A 21,593-nucleotide genomic window follows, 5' to 3' on the forward strand; every position below is an offset into this window, starting at 1 on the left:
ACCTTCTAAAGACTGTAGAAATGAATATTATTAATAAGGGTAATTTAAAGAGTAAAAAGACAATAATAAGATATGACAACAGAAACTAAAAGGATAAAATGGACAAAGTAATGCCTTTGCAGTAAATAACACTGTACATTAATGGAATAAACTGCCCAATCAAAAACAGACTGACAGAGTGGATGGGGGGGGGGTGGGGAACAGCCATCTATATACTCTTTACAAGGGACTCATCTCAGGTCTAAGGACACAATCAGATTGAAAGTGAAGGGTTGGAAAAAAGGTATTATTCAAAAAGTAACCAAAAAAGATCTGATACTAATATCACACAAAAGAAATTTTAGATGCAAAAATGTGATGAGAGTATATATTAATAAAAGAGGCAGTTCACCAAGAAGAAATAACTAAAATAAATATTTATGCACCTAACCTGGGTGCCCCAAGATACATGAAGTACACACTGGCAAAACTGAAGGGGGAAATAAGACATCTCTATAATATTTGGAGACTCCAATACACTGGTCTCAGAATTATTTTAGGAAATCTGGACAGAGAATAAAAAAGGAAACAGAGAGCTTGAATAATAGGATAAATGAACCAGGTCTAACAGATATTTATAGGGCATTACACCCCAAAACAGCAGAATGTACATTCTTTCCAAGTGCTCATGGATCAATCTCCAGGATAGACCATATGTTGGGTCAAAAGATAGGTCTCAATAAATTTTAAAACATTTAAATTATTCAAAGCACTTTCTATGATCATAAGGGAATGAAGCTGGGAATCAATAAAGGACAGAAAAAGGGAAAATTCATAAATATAAGTAAATTAAATAATATACTTATAAATAATCAGTGAGTCAAAAAAATTACAAAAGAAATCAGTAAATATCTCAAGACAAATGAAAATGAGAACACAACTTATCAAAACCTATGGAACACAGCAAAGGCTGGACTGGGGAAATTTATAGCCCTCAATGCTTACAGTACAAAAAAAAAAGACAGATCTAACTGAACACCTGGACAAACTAAAAGAACAGCAAACTAAACCCACACCAAGTTGACAGAAAGAAATAATAAAGATCAGAGCAGAAATAAATGAAATTGAGACCAAAATAACAATGGAGAGAATCAACAAAACCAAAAGTTGGTTCTTTAAGATGAACAAAATGGACAAACTCTTAGGTAGACTGACAAAGAAAAAAACAGAAGACGCAAATGAAAAAAAAAAAGAGAAATAAGAGGGGGAAAATTACCACAGATCCCACAGAAATAAGAGATCAAAAAAGGATACTATGGACAACTATATGACAATAAACTAAACAACGTAGATGAAACAGACAAATTTCTAGAAATGCACAAACAACCTACACCAACCCTAGAAGAAACAGAAGATCTTAGCAAACCAATCAAGAGAAAGAGCCTGAAACACTAATTGAAAACCTCCCCAAAATGAAAAGCCCAGGACCAGATTGCTTCACGGTGAATTCTACCAATCATTCAAAGACGATCTAATACAATCTTGCTCAAGCTCTTTCAAAAAATTCAATAGGGGCAAATGGATGTGGCTCAAGTGATAAAGCGTCCACCCATAGTATGGGAGGACCTGGGTTCAATCCATGGGGCCTCATGGTGAATAAAAAGAGAAAGTGTGCCCACACAGTGGGTCAGTGTCCACGTGATGAACCAGTGAGCGCAACTGCCCATGTGGTGAGCCAGCACCCATGCGAGCGCCCACACGAGTGCTCATGTGGTGAAACAGTGCCTGTGCATGTAAGTCACAGAGCAAGATGATGATGCAACAAAGGAGAGACAAGGGGAGAGTCAAGGTGAAGTGCAACAGAAACCAGGAATTGAGGTGGCACAGGTGACAGGGAACCTCCCTCCACATCAGGAGTCTCCAGGATCAAATCCCGGTGAATCCTAGAGAGAAAATGAGAAGACAGTGTAAACAGCAAAAAAGCAGCGTGGGCAGAGGGGAAGGGGGAAAATCAATCAATCAATCTATCTTAAAAAAACTGAACAGGAAGGTACATTACTAAAGGTACTCTATGAAGCCAACATCACCCTAAGACCTAAATAAGATAAAGATACTATGAAAAAAGAAAATTAGACTCGTTTTTCTAATGAATACAGATGTAAAAATCCTCAACAAAATACTTTCAAACCAAATTCAAAAGCACATTAAAAGAACAATACACCAGCATCAAGAGGGATTGATCCCAGGAATGAAAGACTGGCTCAACACAAGAAAATCAATTGGTGTAATAAACCACATTAATAAATTGAAGAAGGAAAATCACACGATCCTCTTGATTGATGCAGTAAAGGATTTTGACAAAATACAGCATTCTTTCTTGATAAAAACACTCCAAAAGAGAGGAATAGAAGGATTCATTTTGAATTCTCAAAATGGTAAAGTGCATATGAAAAACCCACTGCTAACATTGTAATCAATGGTGAAAGACTGAAAGATTTCTCGTTGAGATAAGGAAGAGGACAAGGATGTCCATTTTCACCACTGTTTTCAATATTGTTCTAGAAGTTCCAGTGAGGCCAATTAGGTAAGAAAAAGGCAACAAAATATGAAAGGAAGAAATAAAACTTTTGCTATTCACTGATTTGTCTCTTCATCTAGAAAATCCTGAAAACTCCACAACAAAGCTATTAGAAATAATATATGAGTTCAGCAAGATTAATATGCAAAAATCAGTAGCATTTCTAAACACTACTGACGAAAAATCTCAGGAGGAAGTAAAAAAAAAATTCCATTTATAATAGCAACTAAAAGAATAAAATATTTAGGAATAAATTTAAACAAGATTATAAAGGACCTGTATTAAGAAAACTATAAAACATTGCTAAAAGAAACCAAAGAAGACATGAATAAATGGAAGGACATTCTGTATTCATGGATTAGAAGAATAAATATCATCACAATGTCAATTCCACCCAAACTGATTTATGGATTCGGTGCAATCCCAATAAAAATCCCAACAGCCTTTTTTTTTTTTTTTTTTTGCAGAAATGGAAAAGCCAATTATCAAATTTATTTGGAAGGGTAAAGGGTCCCGAATACCCAAAAATGTCTTTTAAAATAAGAATAAAGTTGGAGGACTCTCATTTCCTAACTTTACATCAAGTTGCTCAGCTAGAGCAGTGGTTAAAAAAAAAAAAAAAAAAAAAAAAGCATGGAATTGGTATAAAGATAGATGTATCGACGAGTGTAACCAAATCGAGAACTTAGAAACAACTGTCCCTCACATCTATAGTCAAATGATTTTTGACAAGCCTGTCAAACCCACCCAGCTGCTGGTGCAGAACAGTCTATTCAACAAATAGTGCTGGGAGAACTAGATATCCATATTCGAAACAAAGAGGACCACTTTCTCACTCCCTATACAAGAAGCAACTTAAAATGGATCAAAGACCTAAACATAAAAACCAGGACCATGAAACTCCTTGAAGATAATGTGGGGAAACATCTACAAGACCCTGTAGTAGGTTATGATAGGAAAAAATAGATAAATGAGACCTTCTCAAAATTAAACTTGTGCTTCAAAAGACTTTCTCAAGAAAGCAAAAAGGCAGCCTCCTTAATGGGAGAAAATATTTGGAAACCAAGTATCTGATAAGGGTTTGATATTCACCTTACATAAAAAGATCATAACACTCAAGGATAAAAAGACAAGCAACCCAATTTTAAAAATGGTCAAAAAAAAAGAAAAAGAAATGGGCAAAAGACTTGAATAGACATTTCTCCAATGAGGAAAAACAAATGGTCATAAAGCATGAAAAAATGTTAAACATCATTGGTAAGCAGATGTAGTTCAACTGATAGAGCATCCGCCTTCCACACAGGAGGTTCACGGTTCAAACCCAGGGTATGGTGACCTGTGTGGTGAAGCTGGCCCAAGCACAGTGCTGATGAGTGCAAGGACTGCCGTGCCACACAGGGGTGCCCCCCGCGTAGGGGAGCCCCACGCGCAAGGAATGTGCCCTGTAATAAGAGCCGCCCAGCGCGAAAAAAGTTCAGCCTGCCCAGGAGTGGTGCCGCATACATGGAGAGCTGACGCAGCAAGATGATGAAACAAAAAAGAGATGCAGTTTCCCAGTGCTGCTAGATAATGCAAGTGGACGTAGAAGAACACATAGCAAATGGACACAGAGAGCAGACAACAGGGGGGGGAAAGGGAGAGAAATAAATCTTTAAAAAAAAAAGTTAAACATCAATAGCTATTAGGGAAATGCAGGTCAAAACTGCCATGAGATACTATTTCACACATTATAGAATAGCCAATATTGAGAAAAAAACAAAACAGAAAACTACAAGTGCTGGAGAGGATGTGGAGAAACAGGAACACTCCTTCACTATTGGTGGGAATGTAGAATGGTGCAGCCTCTGAAAGACAGTTTGGTAGTTCCTCAAAAACTGCTGTATGATCAAGCAGTCCCACTTCTAGGAATATATTTAGAAGAACTAAAAGCAAGTGCGCAAACTGACATTTGCATAAAATGTTCGTAGCAGAGTTATTTGCAATTGCTAAAATATGGAAACAGCCCAAGTGCCCATCAACTGATGAATGGATAAACAAAATGTGGTATATACATACAAAAGAACACTATTTATAACCTGGAGAAAGAAATGAAATCAGGATACAAACGACAAAATGGATATGTTGAGTGAAATAGGCCAAAATACAAAAAGACAAACATTGTACAGTCTCAATAATATGAACCAAAAACAAGTACACTCACAGAGATAAATTCTAGAGCAGGAGTTCGTAACCTTTTGTGTTCCATGGAGCCCTCTGCCAGTCAGGTGAAAATCACAGACCCCTTACTAAGTCCACGATACTGAGTATTATTTAATAAGTATATCATACCTGCACCAACACATCCCCAAAAGAATAATGTTTTATTGAATTTCAAGTCAAGCTCACGGATCCCTTGTGAAGAACCCTCTGCTCTAGAGCATACTTTACTAATAGATAGAACGTAGAGTAGGTGGTAATACATTACAGTGAGTTTAACTAACACTGCTAATTTATAAATGTGATTGTGGATGAAAGGAATTGTCTGTGGATATAAATGTCAATTGAAAGAAGCTAGAAAATAATCTAAGGAATGTATAACAGTGATTTTGGTGGTAGATGAAGATTGTCGTTAATAGTATAAATATAAGAATGTTCTTTTTACAAAGTGTTAAGAATAAAGTGATACATGGGAAAATTACAACTAATGTAACTTCTGAAAGATAGTTAACACTAATATATTTTTGCAGGAATGGCAAAGATGATATTTCATTCTAAGGGATAAAAATAGGGGGTTAAATGGGGTATGGGATTTTTTCCTTTTGGAGAAATGATAATGTTCTAAAATTTACTTAGGTAATGAAAGCACAACTCTGATGAAAATCAGAGCCACTTAGTGTACACTTTGAATGGATTGAACAAAGCATGGGACTGTATAATTAGGGAACCAAGTGGTGAAGATAGACTATGGTTAAAAGAACAACTATGAGAATGTTCTCTCACGAACTATAACAAATACATAATACTAACACAGGGTGTTAATAATCGGGTAGGTTGGGGGATAATACACCAAAAGCAAGTTAGTAATATTTTGGTGATGCCCTTTCATTTAACAACAGTGCAAGGCACTGGTGGTCGGATGATGTATGGGAGATTCCACCATGATGAGACGCATGTCTGTTTGCTAAGTTCACAACTTTTGCTAAACACTTACTGGCTATGCATGGTCATTTACGAATGATATATTTCAATAAAATATTTTTAAAATGAAAAACAATGTTAGCAGGCATAATAAAAGAAAGGGATCTTAGCTAGTAATTATGAAATGCAGCAACAACATAACAGTAAAAACAAATTTTAGGCAAAAACAAGTTTGAGTTTATTCAAGTCTCAAAAACAATAAAATTACTCATATACAATTACATTCAAACTTTACTATATAATTTACCTGTAATTTGCTATATTGTAATATTCAGTGAAATATTTGCTTTTACTGCAATGCATGAATGTGATGATAAAATTCTTTCAGACTTATTTTTTTTATTTCAGTTTTTCCGAAATAAATTTGGGAATACTTTCACAGTACATCATTCAAATTATTGCAACTTACTGCAAATTTTTAAAGTGAAACTTTAGCTATATTTATAATATAAAAATTAATTAGTTTAAAAAAGAGGCATATATTTTGGCTAGCAGTACTTACTGAAGCACAAATACAGTATTTACTTTCACCATATTTCTTGAATGATATGGATTGTAATTTCATCAGTAAGTCTGTTGTGGTTTGTTACCTATTATAAACCCATTTTTCACTGACAGTTATTTCTTTGCAGCAATGTGATATTGTTTTTTATTTTTTGGTTTAAAAGATAAACTAACAATGCAGATCTATTATTTAGTCTCCTAGTGGATGAATAAAAGTGTTTCCCATTACTGTAAAATCACTTCCAGCACATTTGTGAAAGTTTCATTATAAAACTGGGACCAATCTTATTCATAGAAATGCTTTATACATCATCTTTGGCTTTCTCTTGGATATACAGCACCACCAGCCCCAGTTCTAAATTAACATTTATTCTATTTTCTGAGGCCACAGCCTGACAGCCTTTCTGAATTGCCTAATTCCCAAGTCACTTTCTTTTAAAAGTAGGACTGTTCTTTGATTTCCCTCTGCCATTGACAGCATTCACACAATCACTGGTTGAACTTTCCAGTTTCAATGGACAACACTGAGATCAACTAATCTACCTTAAAAAAATCTTAGTACAGAGAACAAAAAACTAATTGACATATTTACTATACATTTACGGAACATAAGAATCTCAGTTACCATTAAAGTTACTTACCTCTTTGCGTTTCTGAAGTAGTAACTCCAACCTTTCATTGGCTCTCTTTCCAATCATTTTATTTCTCTCAGCTTCATACTGTCTCTGTGTATTATCCTGATGAATACTGAGGTTTAAGGCAACATTCACCAGAGCAGTCATGAGTTTCATGGCTATGAAATAAAGGAATATTATAATATTCACCTATGAATTAGACCATCACCCATAAGATTACAAACGTATAAAGTAAATGGATGAAGGAAGGAAATTAGTTCTTTCCATGTTTTACAATCCAGGCATAGTTTTTTTTTTAAAAGACACAAACTGATTTATAAAAACATACATTCCTATTAGTTTGCAACATAATTTTGTCTGCCTCATTGTCCCTCATAAATTGGCTCTCTGACATTTCCCCTTAAATAGGATCATCTTAACTGTGGGCAGGAAGAATTTAAGGAACATCTTCAACAACCCTTCCCCCACCTCCAAATACACACATCTCAGTGAGGGCATATTCCTCAAGTTTAAATCTTCCCTCTTACCAACGGACCTTTATATACAATTGCTTAAAGATGCCTTAAATGTTTATAACCAATTAATGATTTTACCCTCAAAAACAGTACTCTCCCTGTTCTTCACCTCAGTGAATGGCATAACTTCAACCATTAAAAAAAAAACAATAATGCTGCCAAACTCCATTAAGTTTATTAAAAATGTAATCTGTGAACTTCTGATTGACCTATTTTCCTCAGATGAAGTATTAAGGCACTTTAAGGATTGTATTTATAAATCATGTTAAATACTTTCAAATTTCTGATTTCATGTCCAATTATAATAGCTATGACAAAAAACCTCCAACTTTTACTTGTTCATTTGTATTTGTTTTCATTATTGAGATGGTGGGAACGTAGAAAATATTAGTAAAGGAATAAGAGATCTTGTGCTGGTAAATAATTTCTCTTCTTTTCTTTTAGATTATTCATCTGCAATATGAAAGTTCAGTTATAGAAAATGAAATTGTTCAGTGCTTTGGAAAAACTGATTCGCTATCTGTAAACACTTCCACATAATTCACAATGAGGATATATTTCTTCTAAGATTACCTGATTTCACTTCAACTAGAAATATAGCCACATATGCATGCATGCTGTATTTATCTATATAGGTACACACACACACACAATTTCTTATTCTGAGGTCATGTCTACACTTTGGCCAACTCCATGTTAGTCATGACTGCTGCTGCCCTTAGACCAAAATATGAGATGAAAATTCATGAAAACAAATGCATTTAAGTTAGTGACCACTAAAAACTGTATTTAATAAAAAACATTTCTCTTTTCCTGAGATACAGTATCTGATTACAATAAATTGAGAAATATTCTTGAATTTCAAAATGCAAGCTAGTAATTTCACAGCTTTATACATTATCTAATAGAAAATACTTTTGAAATTATTCTGTATAAAAAAGAAGCATGGTTCAAAGACAAGAGAGATCTGGAGTATTCAAACTGTCCAAGTCAGAGCTAACACCAGTTTCCAACAGCTCATCGTACATATACAAAATAATACCCAATGGACATCAATTTAATATAAATGCCTAGCTCTCTAAAGCAAAATGACTTGGAAATCAAGGAGTTGGAAAGCATTAAAATTAAAATCAGCCTGGCTGGAATTCACCAGTGGATGCTGAGTTACATCTTTTACTAAATTTAATGATTTTTGTTTCAGCTATATATCTCCATGTGAACCCAGATGCTAAACTCCAACTGCCACTGGGTAATTACCCTTCTCCCACCTCAGACTTACAAACAACAAAATAATAAACACAATTTAAAAAAACAAAACAAAACAAAACAATCATTTCCAGAAAAGTATTTCATGTAACAGTATTTATTCTGAGATAAATTATTTTCTGATCTATGAAATTTAGATGGCATTAAAATTTCCAATTCAATGACCAACATACAAGGAAATCAATAGTAACTTAAAGGGGACTTTTAATTTAATGACATAGACACAACTTGTGATGTTTTATTGAGTCCATTGAAAAAGACTGATTCCTGCATAGAGTGGGTATTTTTGAATTTTACTGGCATTGCTAAAAGATCCATTTTCTAAATTAGCACACTTTTATTCACATAGGAATTGAGTTGTAATGTGACATGGGCTTTTAAGTGGCTTCTCCTCTTCTAACAAGGAGAAAAATGCTTAATTTACCCATCACGTATTAACTGCTGGCTATGGAATGGTGACTGTGTTCTAGAGCAGTGCTACTCAAGAGTGGTCTACAAATAGGTGCAGAACACAAATGACTTGTTAACAGTTCATGAGGAGATAGTAAAATTGAAAGCAAATGTTCAGAAATGTTAAAGGAATCTGACAGTAATTTTATGCCTGTTGAATCTAATAATTAATTCACTTTTCTTAAAATCCAAAGTGTCATGTGGTGGCAGATTTGTAATTAGAACACTGGTCTTTCACTATAGAAGCTCTGATTTAGGGCTCCTCCATTCATCTATCAATCCAACATATATTGGACACTGTTCTAGGTGCAAGGGACACAAAATTGAACAAAGTACCTGCCCTCTAAGACAATAAACAAATAGATAACATGTGGTGTTCTAGAAAGAGAGGATTACAAATACAAAGTTTATGAGGTAGATTGTTGTAAGTCAGGCACTTAGAAAAGAACAAGGCATTTACTGTGGCTGAAGCACAGAGGTAGACGGATAGAAATGAGGTTGAGGAGGAAACCAAAGGCCAGATTATAAAGGGTCCAATACTAGTATCGGGTTAAGATTTGGGATATAAATCTAAGGTAGGGAAAGATCCACTGGAGGTTTTGATGTGGGTGAGGGGCTGGTTTAAACTCCCATGTGAAGAGACTACAGAAGATTAAAAGGAGAAGTAGGGAGGGAGACCAATGATGAGGACACTGAAGTAGAGCTGAAAATATTTTGTAAAAAGTTTGGAACGATGATTCTCAAGTTTTTGTCCTTGAGAAGTGAAGTGAGGCTGGTTTGGATTTAAAGCGGTGGCAAGAGAAATAATGATTAAATGTGAAGTGTATTTTGAAGGTAGATCCAGAAGAATTTGATAGATTACAATGTGGGAAATGAGAGAAGTAGAAAAGACACACACGCTTAGAGCAGATTGGAGAGGTCTAGTAAATATACATTTGGAAGTTACCATCATAGAGATTTGGTATGCAGAGCCATAAAACTGGATGGAACACCAATACAATGAATAGTTATTCAACCATTAGAAAAAAAATGAGGCAGGATTTTTTGTGCTGAAAAAGAAAGCTCACAAAGATATTTGACAGTATGCATCATCTGTACAGAAGGAAGGAATGTTATTTATTTTTATGCGCCAGTCACTTATACATTTATATTAATACCTCACAAACCAATGAAGTACTGGATTATTAGTTCCTTTTTACGTAAGAAAAAACTGAGGCACAGATGAGCTAGGAGACTTATCCAAGGTTACATAGCTAGTACCTAACAGAGATAGAATGTAACTACAGAGAGTCATGCTCCATAGTTCAAGGTCCTAACCACTACATTATAATGCCTCTCAGTATTTGCAACTATATGCCTAGTAGACCTCTGGAAAGATACATATGAAATGGTAACTCTGACTGCCTTAGGGAAAAGAATTTTATGTCTGAGAGCCATATAACATTTATCACCTTAAATCTTAAATCATGTGACTATTTTATCTCTCCCACCATCAGTGTTTTTTTAAATAAAAAATAAATAAAACCATGGAATTGGGTTTCACTTTATTCACTGAGGAGAAGATAAAAGGTCTGAAGACTGAGTCCCAGGATAATCCAATATTTCCATTAACTTTCTAGGATCCATCAGGTCAGTGTGGTATTCTAGAAAGCAAGTGAACAGAGTATTTCAAGAGAAAAGAAACAGCCATGTCTTTAATGAGAGAGAAAAATAACAATGTGGAGCTGCCCACTGATTTGGCCAGTAAGAACGTAATTGTTCACATCAACAAGAGCAGAGAAACAAATGGCAGAGACAGAAACATGACTGAAGTAGTAGGGAGGATCAAGGAGAATAAGATGACAGTGAGTGATGACATGACCGTGAATATAAACAATTCCTTGAGGGGTTTTAATAAAAGGAGAGCAATGAGCTTGTAGCTGGAGAGGTATGAGAACTAATGGAGTGTTTCTAAAAGATGGGAGCTGTTATAGCATATTAGTATATAAGAATTATTGTTAAATGGTTGGGGAAGAGGAACTAAAGTCAGGAGAAAGTGAGAACAATATGAAAAGCAAAGATCTTGAGTAGATTAGCACTAAGTCACTGCCCAAGGGCAACGACACGCCTTAGACTGGGGGCACTGTGATGAGAAAAGGCAGAGTATATTTGTACAACTGCAGTTAGACAAGTAGGTTTAATGCTCAAAGGATTCTCTTCTGACTGCTTCTATAAAGGAAGCAAAATAATCAGCTGAATGTAAAGAAGATGTGGAAGGAGAAGGTATAGATTTGAGAAGATACGAAATAATCTTCTAAGAAAGTGGGCGTAACCACGGAATATGATACTGTCACAAGATTGCTAGTAAGCACTCAAGGTTCATTTGAGAGAAAAATGTAAAGCCAAGCCATTACAGTTATGTGGTTTTCTCCAGAAAAATTTAGCTACTTTGGTGCAGGTATGGAGCAGGTGGAGACTTGGGATTTTCCTATCCTAGGGAGTATGAGGGAGAGAAGTACAGGCAAAGAAATTGAGCATATGTAGGACATGATTATAATTAAAGATAACGGAATCTAAACTGGAAAAGTAAAGGAAGTGAGAACATAAAAGTTGTGAAGAACAGTAAAGATATAATAGTGTCACAGGATTTGAAGTCCTGAGAGAAGAAAAACATTATTGGAGTTGGGGGCACTGAGGAACAACAATGGAACAAATGGAGGTGGCTATCAGCAAATGGGAGGCTTGAAATTAAGATTGTGGACACTGAATGTTTAAATTAATATCCAACAATTTGAATTTAGGTCCCCACAAATAAAACTGAAAACCAAAAACCTGCATTTCTGTTTAGTGATATCTACTATATATATATATTTTTTATTCCCCCCGCCTTGTGACTTGCTTGCTGTCTGCTCTCTGTGTCCATTCGCTGTGCATTCTTCTGTGTGTCTGTATTTATTTTTATTTATTCCTCCCCCCTTGAGGCTTGCTTGTTGTTTTGCTCTGTGTCCATTCGCTGCATGCTCTTCTGTGTTTTTACTTGTCTCCCTTTTTTTGTTGTGGTTATAGTGTCACTGGGCTGGGAGGCACTTGTAGGCCGGCAGCGCTCAGTGGTGTGCAAGCGAGCCCCAGGACCCAAACCCAGGACCTCCCATTTGGTAGATGGGAGACCAACTTTTTGAGCCACAGCCGCTTCCCCTCTACTATGCTTTTGAAAACCAACTACTATTACTACTCTAGATAACAGAACAAATTAGATACTGTTTCAGCTTTAAAAAACTTAAACTACAGTTTTCCAAACGTAGTTAACCAAGCCCTTTTTCTCTCAAAAACCCAGCCAAATAAAAAGGAGAAAACAATTTTCATCTCCAATGAATACAGAAAATATCTGCAACCACAATATATGAATAATGAATATGGAAAGCAAATGGATGAGCAGACAGCATACAACCAAACCAAAGAATGGAGAAAGCATTACAAAAATTATCTATAAGCGAAAAGAGCTGTAGCATCCAGAAGGACTCAGGAATTAGAAGCACGAGGCTCCACAGAAGATGGGGTGAAGAATGTAAGAGTACCATTTCAAAGTCTGTATAATAAGCAATTAACTCCCCAAATCTCCACTCTAACCTATGCATTAAAAGCAATTTCTCTACCACACATCCATCTTGGATGCCCAGAAGCTTATTCCCTGGTGAAAATAAACCAGAGATTTGAAGTTATCAGACACAGAGGAGGGATATGTGCAGAGTGCTCTGAGTTTTCTCTCCTCCTGTCCAATTCCCAGATGTTAACCAGTACCCAAAGTTAAAGTAAACTGAAAAATCCTTCTGCAAAGAAGTCGAACTTCCCCAGGAAAAATAATGATTGATACTAACATTTGAGAGCCTACAAAGAAAATGCTAGCTCACCACTACTGGATGACTCTGTTACACTGAAGTCCTCAGTTCTAGAAGCCAGAGTGAACCCTCAACCTGCCAATCTCAACACACACACACATAGTCAACCAGCCTTTTAGTTTTTAGTGTCTTATTCTCAGCAATGCATAGGGAGCCCAGAAACAGACATTTGTGGAAAGCTTCCAACATGAACAACAGAGAAAAAAGCAGAGAATCAGAAGAAAAGAGGTCAGAGAGCAGAAGAAAATCTCAAAGAAATAATTAACATAGTCAAAGAGATAAGACATTACATTCATGAAACATAGAATGTTATATAAAAGACCTGATGGCTATGAAAGAATTCTTAAAGTTTAAAATGATAGTAAAATTAGGTTCAATAAAGTTGAAGAATTACAAGAAAGGTAAACGAAAGGTAAACAAAAGGGCTAAAAAAATGGAAAATATAAGAAAAATATGAAACTCAAGACCGATTCAAGAGTAACATCCAGTCAATAGGCATTCAGAAACAGTACCGTATAAAAAATGGGAAAAACACACACACACACAAACTAGGGTATATTACCATAAAATTTCAGAGCACTAGGAATAAAGAAAAGCTTTTTCAAAGACAAGAAACAGGATTCAAATCAGAACCCAAAATGTTATTGGATGTCTCAAAAACAAACACTAAAAGTTAGATGACAAATTTGAAGAAAATTATTTTCAATGATGAATTCTATTTTGGGTCAGACTATTAAATATGAGGATGCAATACATTTAGGGGCATAAAAAGACTCAATTACATTCTTTCCCAATACACTTATTCTCAGGAAACTTTTGGATAATATGCTACACTAAAAGGAGAGAATAAATTAGAAGAGATGAGAGGTTGGATGATAGATGACAGAAGATGCAACATAAGACAAAGGATACAAACAAAAGCAGGGCAGTTAAATTAAAGAACATCGAAATAATAGAAAATGAGCCAGCCATTTAAAATAGTTATAAAAAAATTTAAAACACAGAAAAATGCTTGCTACAAGATTGATTATATTATACTTGGCCTAACTATAATCAACACCTGAGAGTTATTTCCTGAAAACCTCCCTGTTACTCAAACGTGGCCTCTCTCTAAGCCAAACTCAGAAAATAAACTCACTAACTTCTGCCCAATGTGGGACTTGACCCCGAGGGATGACTCTCCCTGGCATCATGGGATTACTGCCGAGTGCTAACCAGCAAATGCATTTAGAAAAAACTCTGACCAAAAGGGGGAAACATTAAATAAAAAAAGAGTTTTTATGACTGAGATTTAAAAGTGAGACAGAAGGTCATTCCAGAGGTCATGCTTATGCAGGTCTTGGAGATTTCGCAAACTGCCACAGTAAACAAAGCCTCAAGGGAGAGTGCTCCTAAGGTCTCTAGGGACATCCAGACTGTGTAGGAAAGGCACACAGCATCATGAAATGAACACCCCTTAGCAGGCCCTATTTGAGAATGTCTGATAATCTATTTCCCCAAAATATATTTCCCAATGAATAATTATACTTATTTATAATTCCCTTATTCATGATTCTTCTTCTCCTTTTATTTGAACCTATAATTATCATTTTACTCATTAAATACATGCCTCAGAGACTTAAATCTTCAGATTGTTCACTTGCTGGTTGAACCCTGAATCCCAGCAGAATTGCAGCCCATTCCTATTCTCTAGTTCTTTGGAGTGCTAACAAAATGATGATGACACAAGATGATGAGGGACAAGTCTCATCCCCCCAAAAAAGGGTATCTACAACTGCAAGCAAAACAATTCCTTTCATCTGCCCTATAATAACTAAGCCTCCTCTTGGCCTGAGATTTTCACAGCAGACATCATCATCCCAAATTCCTCAAGAGTGAGGAAAGAAAAAGCTTAATGTAACCAGGGACCAAGGTAGATTTATTATTACTGTAATTATTTTATGGTAATAGAACATTGATATAAAGATAGTGGTTACCAGGGGTTCAGAGGGGAAGGGGAGGATGAATAGGTAGAACACAGGGCATTTTTAGGTCATTGGATTTATTTTGTATGTACTGCAATGATGGATATATGACACTGTACATAGGCATTTGTCAAAGCCTATAAAACAACATATACAGTACAAGGTGCAAACTATAATGTGAACTATGGACTTTGGTTAGTAGCAATGTCTCAATATTGGTTCATCACTTATAACAAATGTACCACACTAATGTAAGATGTTAATAATAGGGGAATATGAGTATGTAGGTAGTGGTGGTGGGGTCATATGGGAATCTCTGTACTTTTGATGTATTTTTCTGTATCTTAAGACTTCTCTAAAAATAAAGATTATTTAAAAAATAATTGTAACATGATACTATTTGTTTTTAAAAATCTCACAAATATGCATATGAGAAAAAGACTTAACAGAAACACTAAACTGTTACGGCATTGTCTTATTATACCTAACTTTAAGTTTTGCATTTTTCTGTTTTTCAAATTCCCTGTAAGTACTACATGCAATTTTGGGTGTACAAAAATGTTAAAATTTACAATATAGAAAACAAATTAAATCTACAAATAATTTTCTCAAATTCTCTACTAAGTGACTTATATGTTAAACATTTAACATTATTTAAATTTCACAACACTCCAGTGAGATAGGACTATTTAATATCAACATTGTACTGATCAGAAAGTGAGGCACAGAAGTTAAGTAATCTGTCCTAGATAACCAAGTTAATAAACAGGAGATATAAAATGTTTACAAAATGATTTTTTTTTTTAAAGATTTATTTATTTATCCCCTCCAGACCCCCATTGTCTGCTCTCTGTGTCCACTTGCTGTGCATTCTTCTTTGTCTGTCTTCTCTTAAGTGGCACTGGGAACTGATCCTGGGACTTTCTGGAGTGGGCCTCAGCTCCTGGTCTGCTGCATCTTTTATTGTCTCTCCTCTGTGCCTCTTTTTTGTTGTTGCTGCATCATCTTGCTGCATGGGCCAGCACTGCGCATGGGCCAGCTCTCTGCTTGGGCCAGTGTGTCTTCACCAGGAGGCCCCAGGAAACAAACCCTGGACCTCCCATATGGTAAACAAAAGCCCAACCGCTTGAGCCACATCCACTTCCCTATAAAATGATTTAAAAACCATAGTCCGGGAAGCGCATATGGCTCAAGCAATTGCGCTCCCATATACCACATGGGAGGCCCCTGGTTCAGCTCCTGGTACCTCCTAAAGAAGACAGCGAGCTGGCATAATGGGCTGGTGCAGCAAGCTGATGCAACAAGAGACACAAGACAAAGAAAAAAAACATAATGAGAGATACAACAAAGCAGCGAGTGGAGGCTCCCGGTACCTCCTAAAGAAGACAAGCAAGATAGCAAGCTGATACAACAGGCAGGCATGGCAAGCTAATGCAACAAGAGACACAAGAAGGAAAACACAAGAGACACAACAAAGCAGAGAGTGGAGGTGACTCAAGTGATCAGGCATTTCCCTCCCATATCAGAGGTCCCCATAGTCTCCTGAAGAAATAGGAAGATGAACAGACACAGCAGCAGCGCAAACACGGGGGTGGGGAGAAATAAATAAAATAAATCTTAAAAAAAAAAAATTCTTGAAAACCATGGTTCCCCAAAGAAAGCTTATTTACAGACTTGATGAGTGAAAGTGAAAAAAGTAAATCTAAGGAAATGATAGTTCTTAAAAAGTTATATACGTCGCTGTATTTTATGTTTTATGGGTACAATTATATGATACAGTGCTATTGGCCTAGAGTGGGCATTAATCCTACACCACCACCAAAAGTCTACTATCCAAACCCTAGAAAACCGAATAACAGGGTTGCATTTAAAGGAGGGGTAAGAAAGACAAAGGTGATAAAGTAAAATACACAACGGTAAAATTACAAAGCAATTTGCAATGAATATAAAGAAAATAGAATACAAAGATAAGAAAGAAGAGAGATTATACCCTATGGCCTGTTCTTTGACAATGCCAAACTGACTGAAATTTTTCAGGTTCTAACCATAGAAACTAGAATAATCTCTCTAGTGAAGAGTTAAAAAATACTTATTGAACTCAATAATTAGAACTTCGGTGCTGAGAACTAAAGACAAGTAAAATGAAAATGCATGCTCTTAGTTTCCTTAGTAGCAGTTTTCAAAAGATCTAATTCATTTGTTTATTTCTGATCCCCTATTTACTATGTCTGTTATTACCCTAAAATAGAGTAGGTTCAATGAATTCTGAGGAAAATGTGAATGAAGGAAAATATTGGGAGACTACCATTAGCCCTTCTTGTCTTTTCAGAATAATGATGGCAATTTACTAAATGCCAGGCACTATTCCAAGCACACCTCATCTGTTGAAATATGAGGTAGCTGCCATTATCTGCCCTGCTTTACATATGAAGAAAGTGATTCCAGATAAGTTAAAGACTTACTGGAGGTTACCAACTAGTAAAAGACAGAAAGGAATCTGAACTCAAGACAGTCTGAACCCATTCTATCAACCACTATATTATATGGTTTCAGCAAAGGAAAAAGACAAAATGATTTTCAGCTTCATATGATTAAACAACAAAGCATTTTCAAATGACATATCTTTCCTCAGAAGGAAAAGTCTAGAGGTGCTGACTTGATAAAAAAATATTATCAATGAACCATATTGAACAAAATCAACCACATGTCAACATAAAAATGTCCAAAACATAAGGTGTAAGGAAACTTTGTCTACTTCCTCAAGAAGCTGAGAGTGACCTATTGTTAAAATGCTGGTGAAAACTGGTTTCTCAATCTTCTGAAGCCACTGGACTGTCATATGATGATTTTAACCACATTTTAAAATTTTTCCAAAATTCATCTTAGAAATAAGTAGAAGAGAATCAATCACCATGCCAATATTAATACAAATTTGTATTCTTAATCCCCTTTTAAAAAATTAGTATCTATACCTTAAAAATGATAGTTAGCTAGTATTACCCTTAGAAACATCTTAGGAAATTATGATGATAATAAAATGTAAAAAAAATTTAAAAGTCAAACCAACATTATTCATTCTGCAAATTGCCATCTAATAAAAACTTGAAGTCAACAACTTATAAAGTAATGGAATGCATTTAAAAGCAAAGCTCTAAAAATATGAAAGATTGTTATAATTCTCAAAAATAGATTCCTTAAGGATAAAATAATCTTCATAATACTAAACAACAACATGGTAAAACAATGGCAATAATATCTATTTTTGACCTTGAAATAAAATAACTTTTTCTCATAAAATGTGAAAATTTCATCAGATTGGGGAAAAAAATGTGCCCAGCTTCATAATTTAAATCTACCAAAAGAAGAACTAAAGAAATTATGAAAAAGTGCTTCTTATATATATTAAGGCTGTAATATGTCAACTGAGATAATTATTTAGAACAGAAAAAAGAAAGGGCACTTAATTCTGAAAGTTAACTGTTAATGAAAACTGTGCTGCAAGGTGAAGCATGTTTATTAAAATGGATCAAATAAATATGACAGTATATTTTAAGACTCCAAATAAGACAAAAATAAGAAGAGTATAATATAAAATGCAAACATAATGGTAAAAAGCATTTTAAAAAAGGGAGGAAAGTATGGTTTACCTCTAACAGAAAAATGAGAATAATTATTCTCAAAACTGGGATAACAGACCTGAAGAACTGCAGAATGATGAAAACTCTTAATAAAAATGTTGTAAAAGTAAACAAATAAATGCAATGCATAAACACCAACAATAGGAAGACATTATTTAATTCATAACAAGAAAGTGGGTATTTGGAAAACATAGTAAAAGTACTATTGATAAGACCACTATGATGACTTATGAAGCTCTGGAGCTCATCACATCTGTACCCTACAAAATAACTAACCTGATTGTCTCTCTTCTCAGCTAAGATATAAGCAATGTCAAGGAGCATTTTATTCCAAAGCCGATAATCATATCTGGCCATAACTGCCTTGTAACTGTCCATGCACATAGTCTTTGAAGCAGAGGATTAAATGTTCCTGCCCATTTTATCTAGTCCCCAAGACTCGTCCTGCAAAGTGAATAAAAACGATTATCTTTTAATCTACCCCTGGCACACATACCATAAAATGACAGAGAAGAGGGCACAGATGAGGAAAAAACTAAAAAACTAAAAACCCTTGAAAAGATGGATAATTACTGCCCAGCCTGGAAATAAGTTCTCAGCAAGCCTCTGTACTTTTTTGAAGGGCAGGTGAATGATTATGTCTCACATTTTATAAAGCTAACCCTTGGGCATCATGACCATTAATGTGAACACTTGGGAATTATAGCAATTTTGGAAATAAATTTAGACTAAACAACAGGTTTTATCCTTTGAAGAACCAGTATTAAATATAACATTGATCTGTTTTTCTTGATATTTGATTTTCAAAAATATTTTCAAATTAAAACTAGTTAGATGACGATGTAAAAAGAGCTTAGGGACAAACAAAATGGCATTTACCAAGCAATTTTAAAAGCTATCATAAACATAGGTAAACTGTAGAAAGAGAGATACAAAAAGGCACTGGAGATAAAGGGGAACCACTCAATACAAAGTGAGTAAGAGGAAGACCTTAATGAAGACATATTTAATCATGTGCAAATTTAGTAGATATAGATAACCAAAGGGATAGAGTTACAGAAAATACCATAATAAAATTTATTGAAAATGGGCCAAGTGAAAAGAGAGCTGAAAAGGACCCTCACTAAGTCAGTAAAAAAATATAGTAATGTTAAAATATAGTAATGGCAGTGAAAGACAAATGCAAATGAATCAATGTGCATTTTTCAGAAGACTGGAACACTGTTTTAAGAGGTAGAACATTCTGTGTATTTCCAAAATACATCATTCCTATTCCTATGCTCTTAAGAGTATGTGGCATATATTTAAACTTTATACAAAATGCACACAGCTTTCTGTATTAAAAAGCAGTAGCTTGTCCCTACAGAGAAGCCCCAGATTTCTATCTTGAGATTTGTAAACACATTTTTTTGTATTATGTTCTGTTATGAGTTGTTATTTAATAATACCATCAGCAGGAGGGGCTCTTAAGGTTGGCTTTTCATAATCTGTTCCTTCTCCTTCTCTGTTCATTTTGGGAAACAAGATAACTTTTTGTATCAAGGCAAGTTCATTAACTTTAGTGACAGCAAACTTGGCTATTCAGAAACAACATCTATCTTAAGTTTTTTATTTCAAACCACTGAATTTACCATCCATCTGAAAATCAACTAAATGACATTACTATACACATAAGAAAAAGGAGGAAAATGAAAGAGAAAAAGGAAAAAAGAAAAAAGCAAATTCCAAATACAAAAAAAATGTATAAAATAATTTTAAAAATAATAAATAGTATTTTTACAGTATCTTTTTAAAAAGGTCCCACTGGGTACATCTCCTTCTCTTCCTAATAATGAGGAAGAGAATACTCTCATCAACACTATGTTGATGTTTATACTGTACAGAAATTTTTTCAATAATAAACGGTGTTTTTTACCATTTTTAAATAGGTAAGATTGTATGAAAGATCTTCCACTCTTCCTAAAAATAAAGAAAAAGGAACTCAAACTAAAATGAATTGTTTTAAATATGTTTTGTTGTGGAAATAAATAAGAGACTAATGATGCTAATATGGCCTAACTACCTTGAATTTTTTAAAAAAAGAATGGAAAACAGGAGTGGAAATCTATTAATAACTCCAGATAATATTATCATATTGGCTTTAGGAAACAGTTCTATGTCAGAAAATGACAAAATTTTAATCAGATGCTTACAATGTATAGTCCCCAAACCACATCAGCATTACCTAGAAACTTGCTAAACTCTTGGTGTGGGGTCCAGCAATCTGTTTCAAAGTCCTGCAGGTGAATCTGATGTCTGCTAAGGTTTGAGAACTAATGCTTTAAGTAATTAGATACATGAGAAATTTAAATTCAAATGCAAGATGAAAGGCAATTAATGAAATTTAATCTGTTTTTTGGCAGGGTAATAAGACAACAGACAAAATTATTGATACTAAGAAATATCTAATTTGGGGATATTTAGATATATGTGTGTGTATACGTGCACATTCTATTATGAATAAAGAAAAAGAGTCATTTTAGGTAAGCATAGTTAAAGCAGTGAAGACAAAATAAAACAATTTCTAAATTAATGAAACTACCTTGTCATAGAAAAACGAGGGAAAGATGAATATACTTGACTGAGATGTTATCTAGACAATTCTAATGTGATGAAAGCAAAAAAACTGCAATCAGTGTTATCTATAGACTACCTGAATGAAGTGATCTTAGAAACACTATGTTTAGATATAATTCTAAGTTATTATAGGAATAGGAAGAATTATTTACTACCTTATTAGTTTGATGGAATGTTTCTTTAAAATATATAAGCAAATAAATATTCGTATATAAGTGTATAATAACAATGAACAATAAAGCAATGTAATTAAGTGGAGATAAAACACTGTGAATTTAAAATCTCAACTATTATTTGGTTTTACTAAGAATATGGCCTAGTAACCTCCTAAAATTACTTTGGATATAGAAAAAATAACTAAACCTTCAGAGATATTTGTTGACATTAGCCAGCAGA

General features: G+C 34.6%; 1 protein-coding gene across 5 annotated transcripts in view; it reads right to left on the minus strand.

Moving 5' to 3' along the window:
* Positions 1-21,593, minus strand: part of STAG1 (STAG1 cohesin complex component) — a 408,218-nt gene that overhangs the window by 135,861 nt on the left and 250,764 nt on the right. For all 5 annotated transcript variants that reach the window (XM_058295002.2, XM_058295003.1, XM_058294999.2 and 2 more), the window contains one exon: positions 6,880-7,031. In XM_058295002.2, the coding sequence (XP_058150985.1) occupies positions 6,880-7,031 (152 nt within the window). The remainder of the gene's footprint in view (positions 1-6,879; positions 7,032-21,593) is intronic.

The sequence above is a fragment of the Dasypus novemcinctus genome, chromosome 4, assembly GCF_030445035.2.
Source record: "Dasypus novemcinctus isolate mDasNov1 chromosome 4, mDasNov1.1.hap2, whole genome shotgun sequence".
Classification (NCBI taxonomy): Eukaryota; Metazoa; Chordata; class Mammalia; order Cingulata; family Dasypodidae; genus Dasypus; species Dasypus novemcinctus.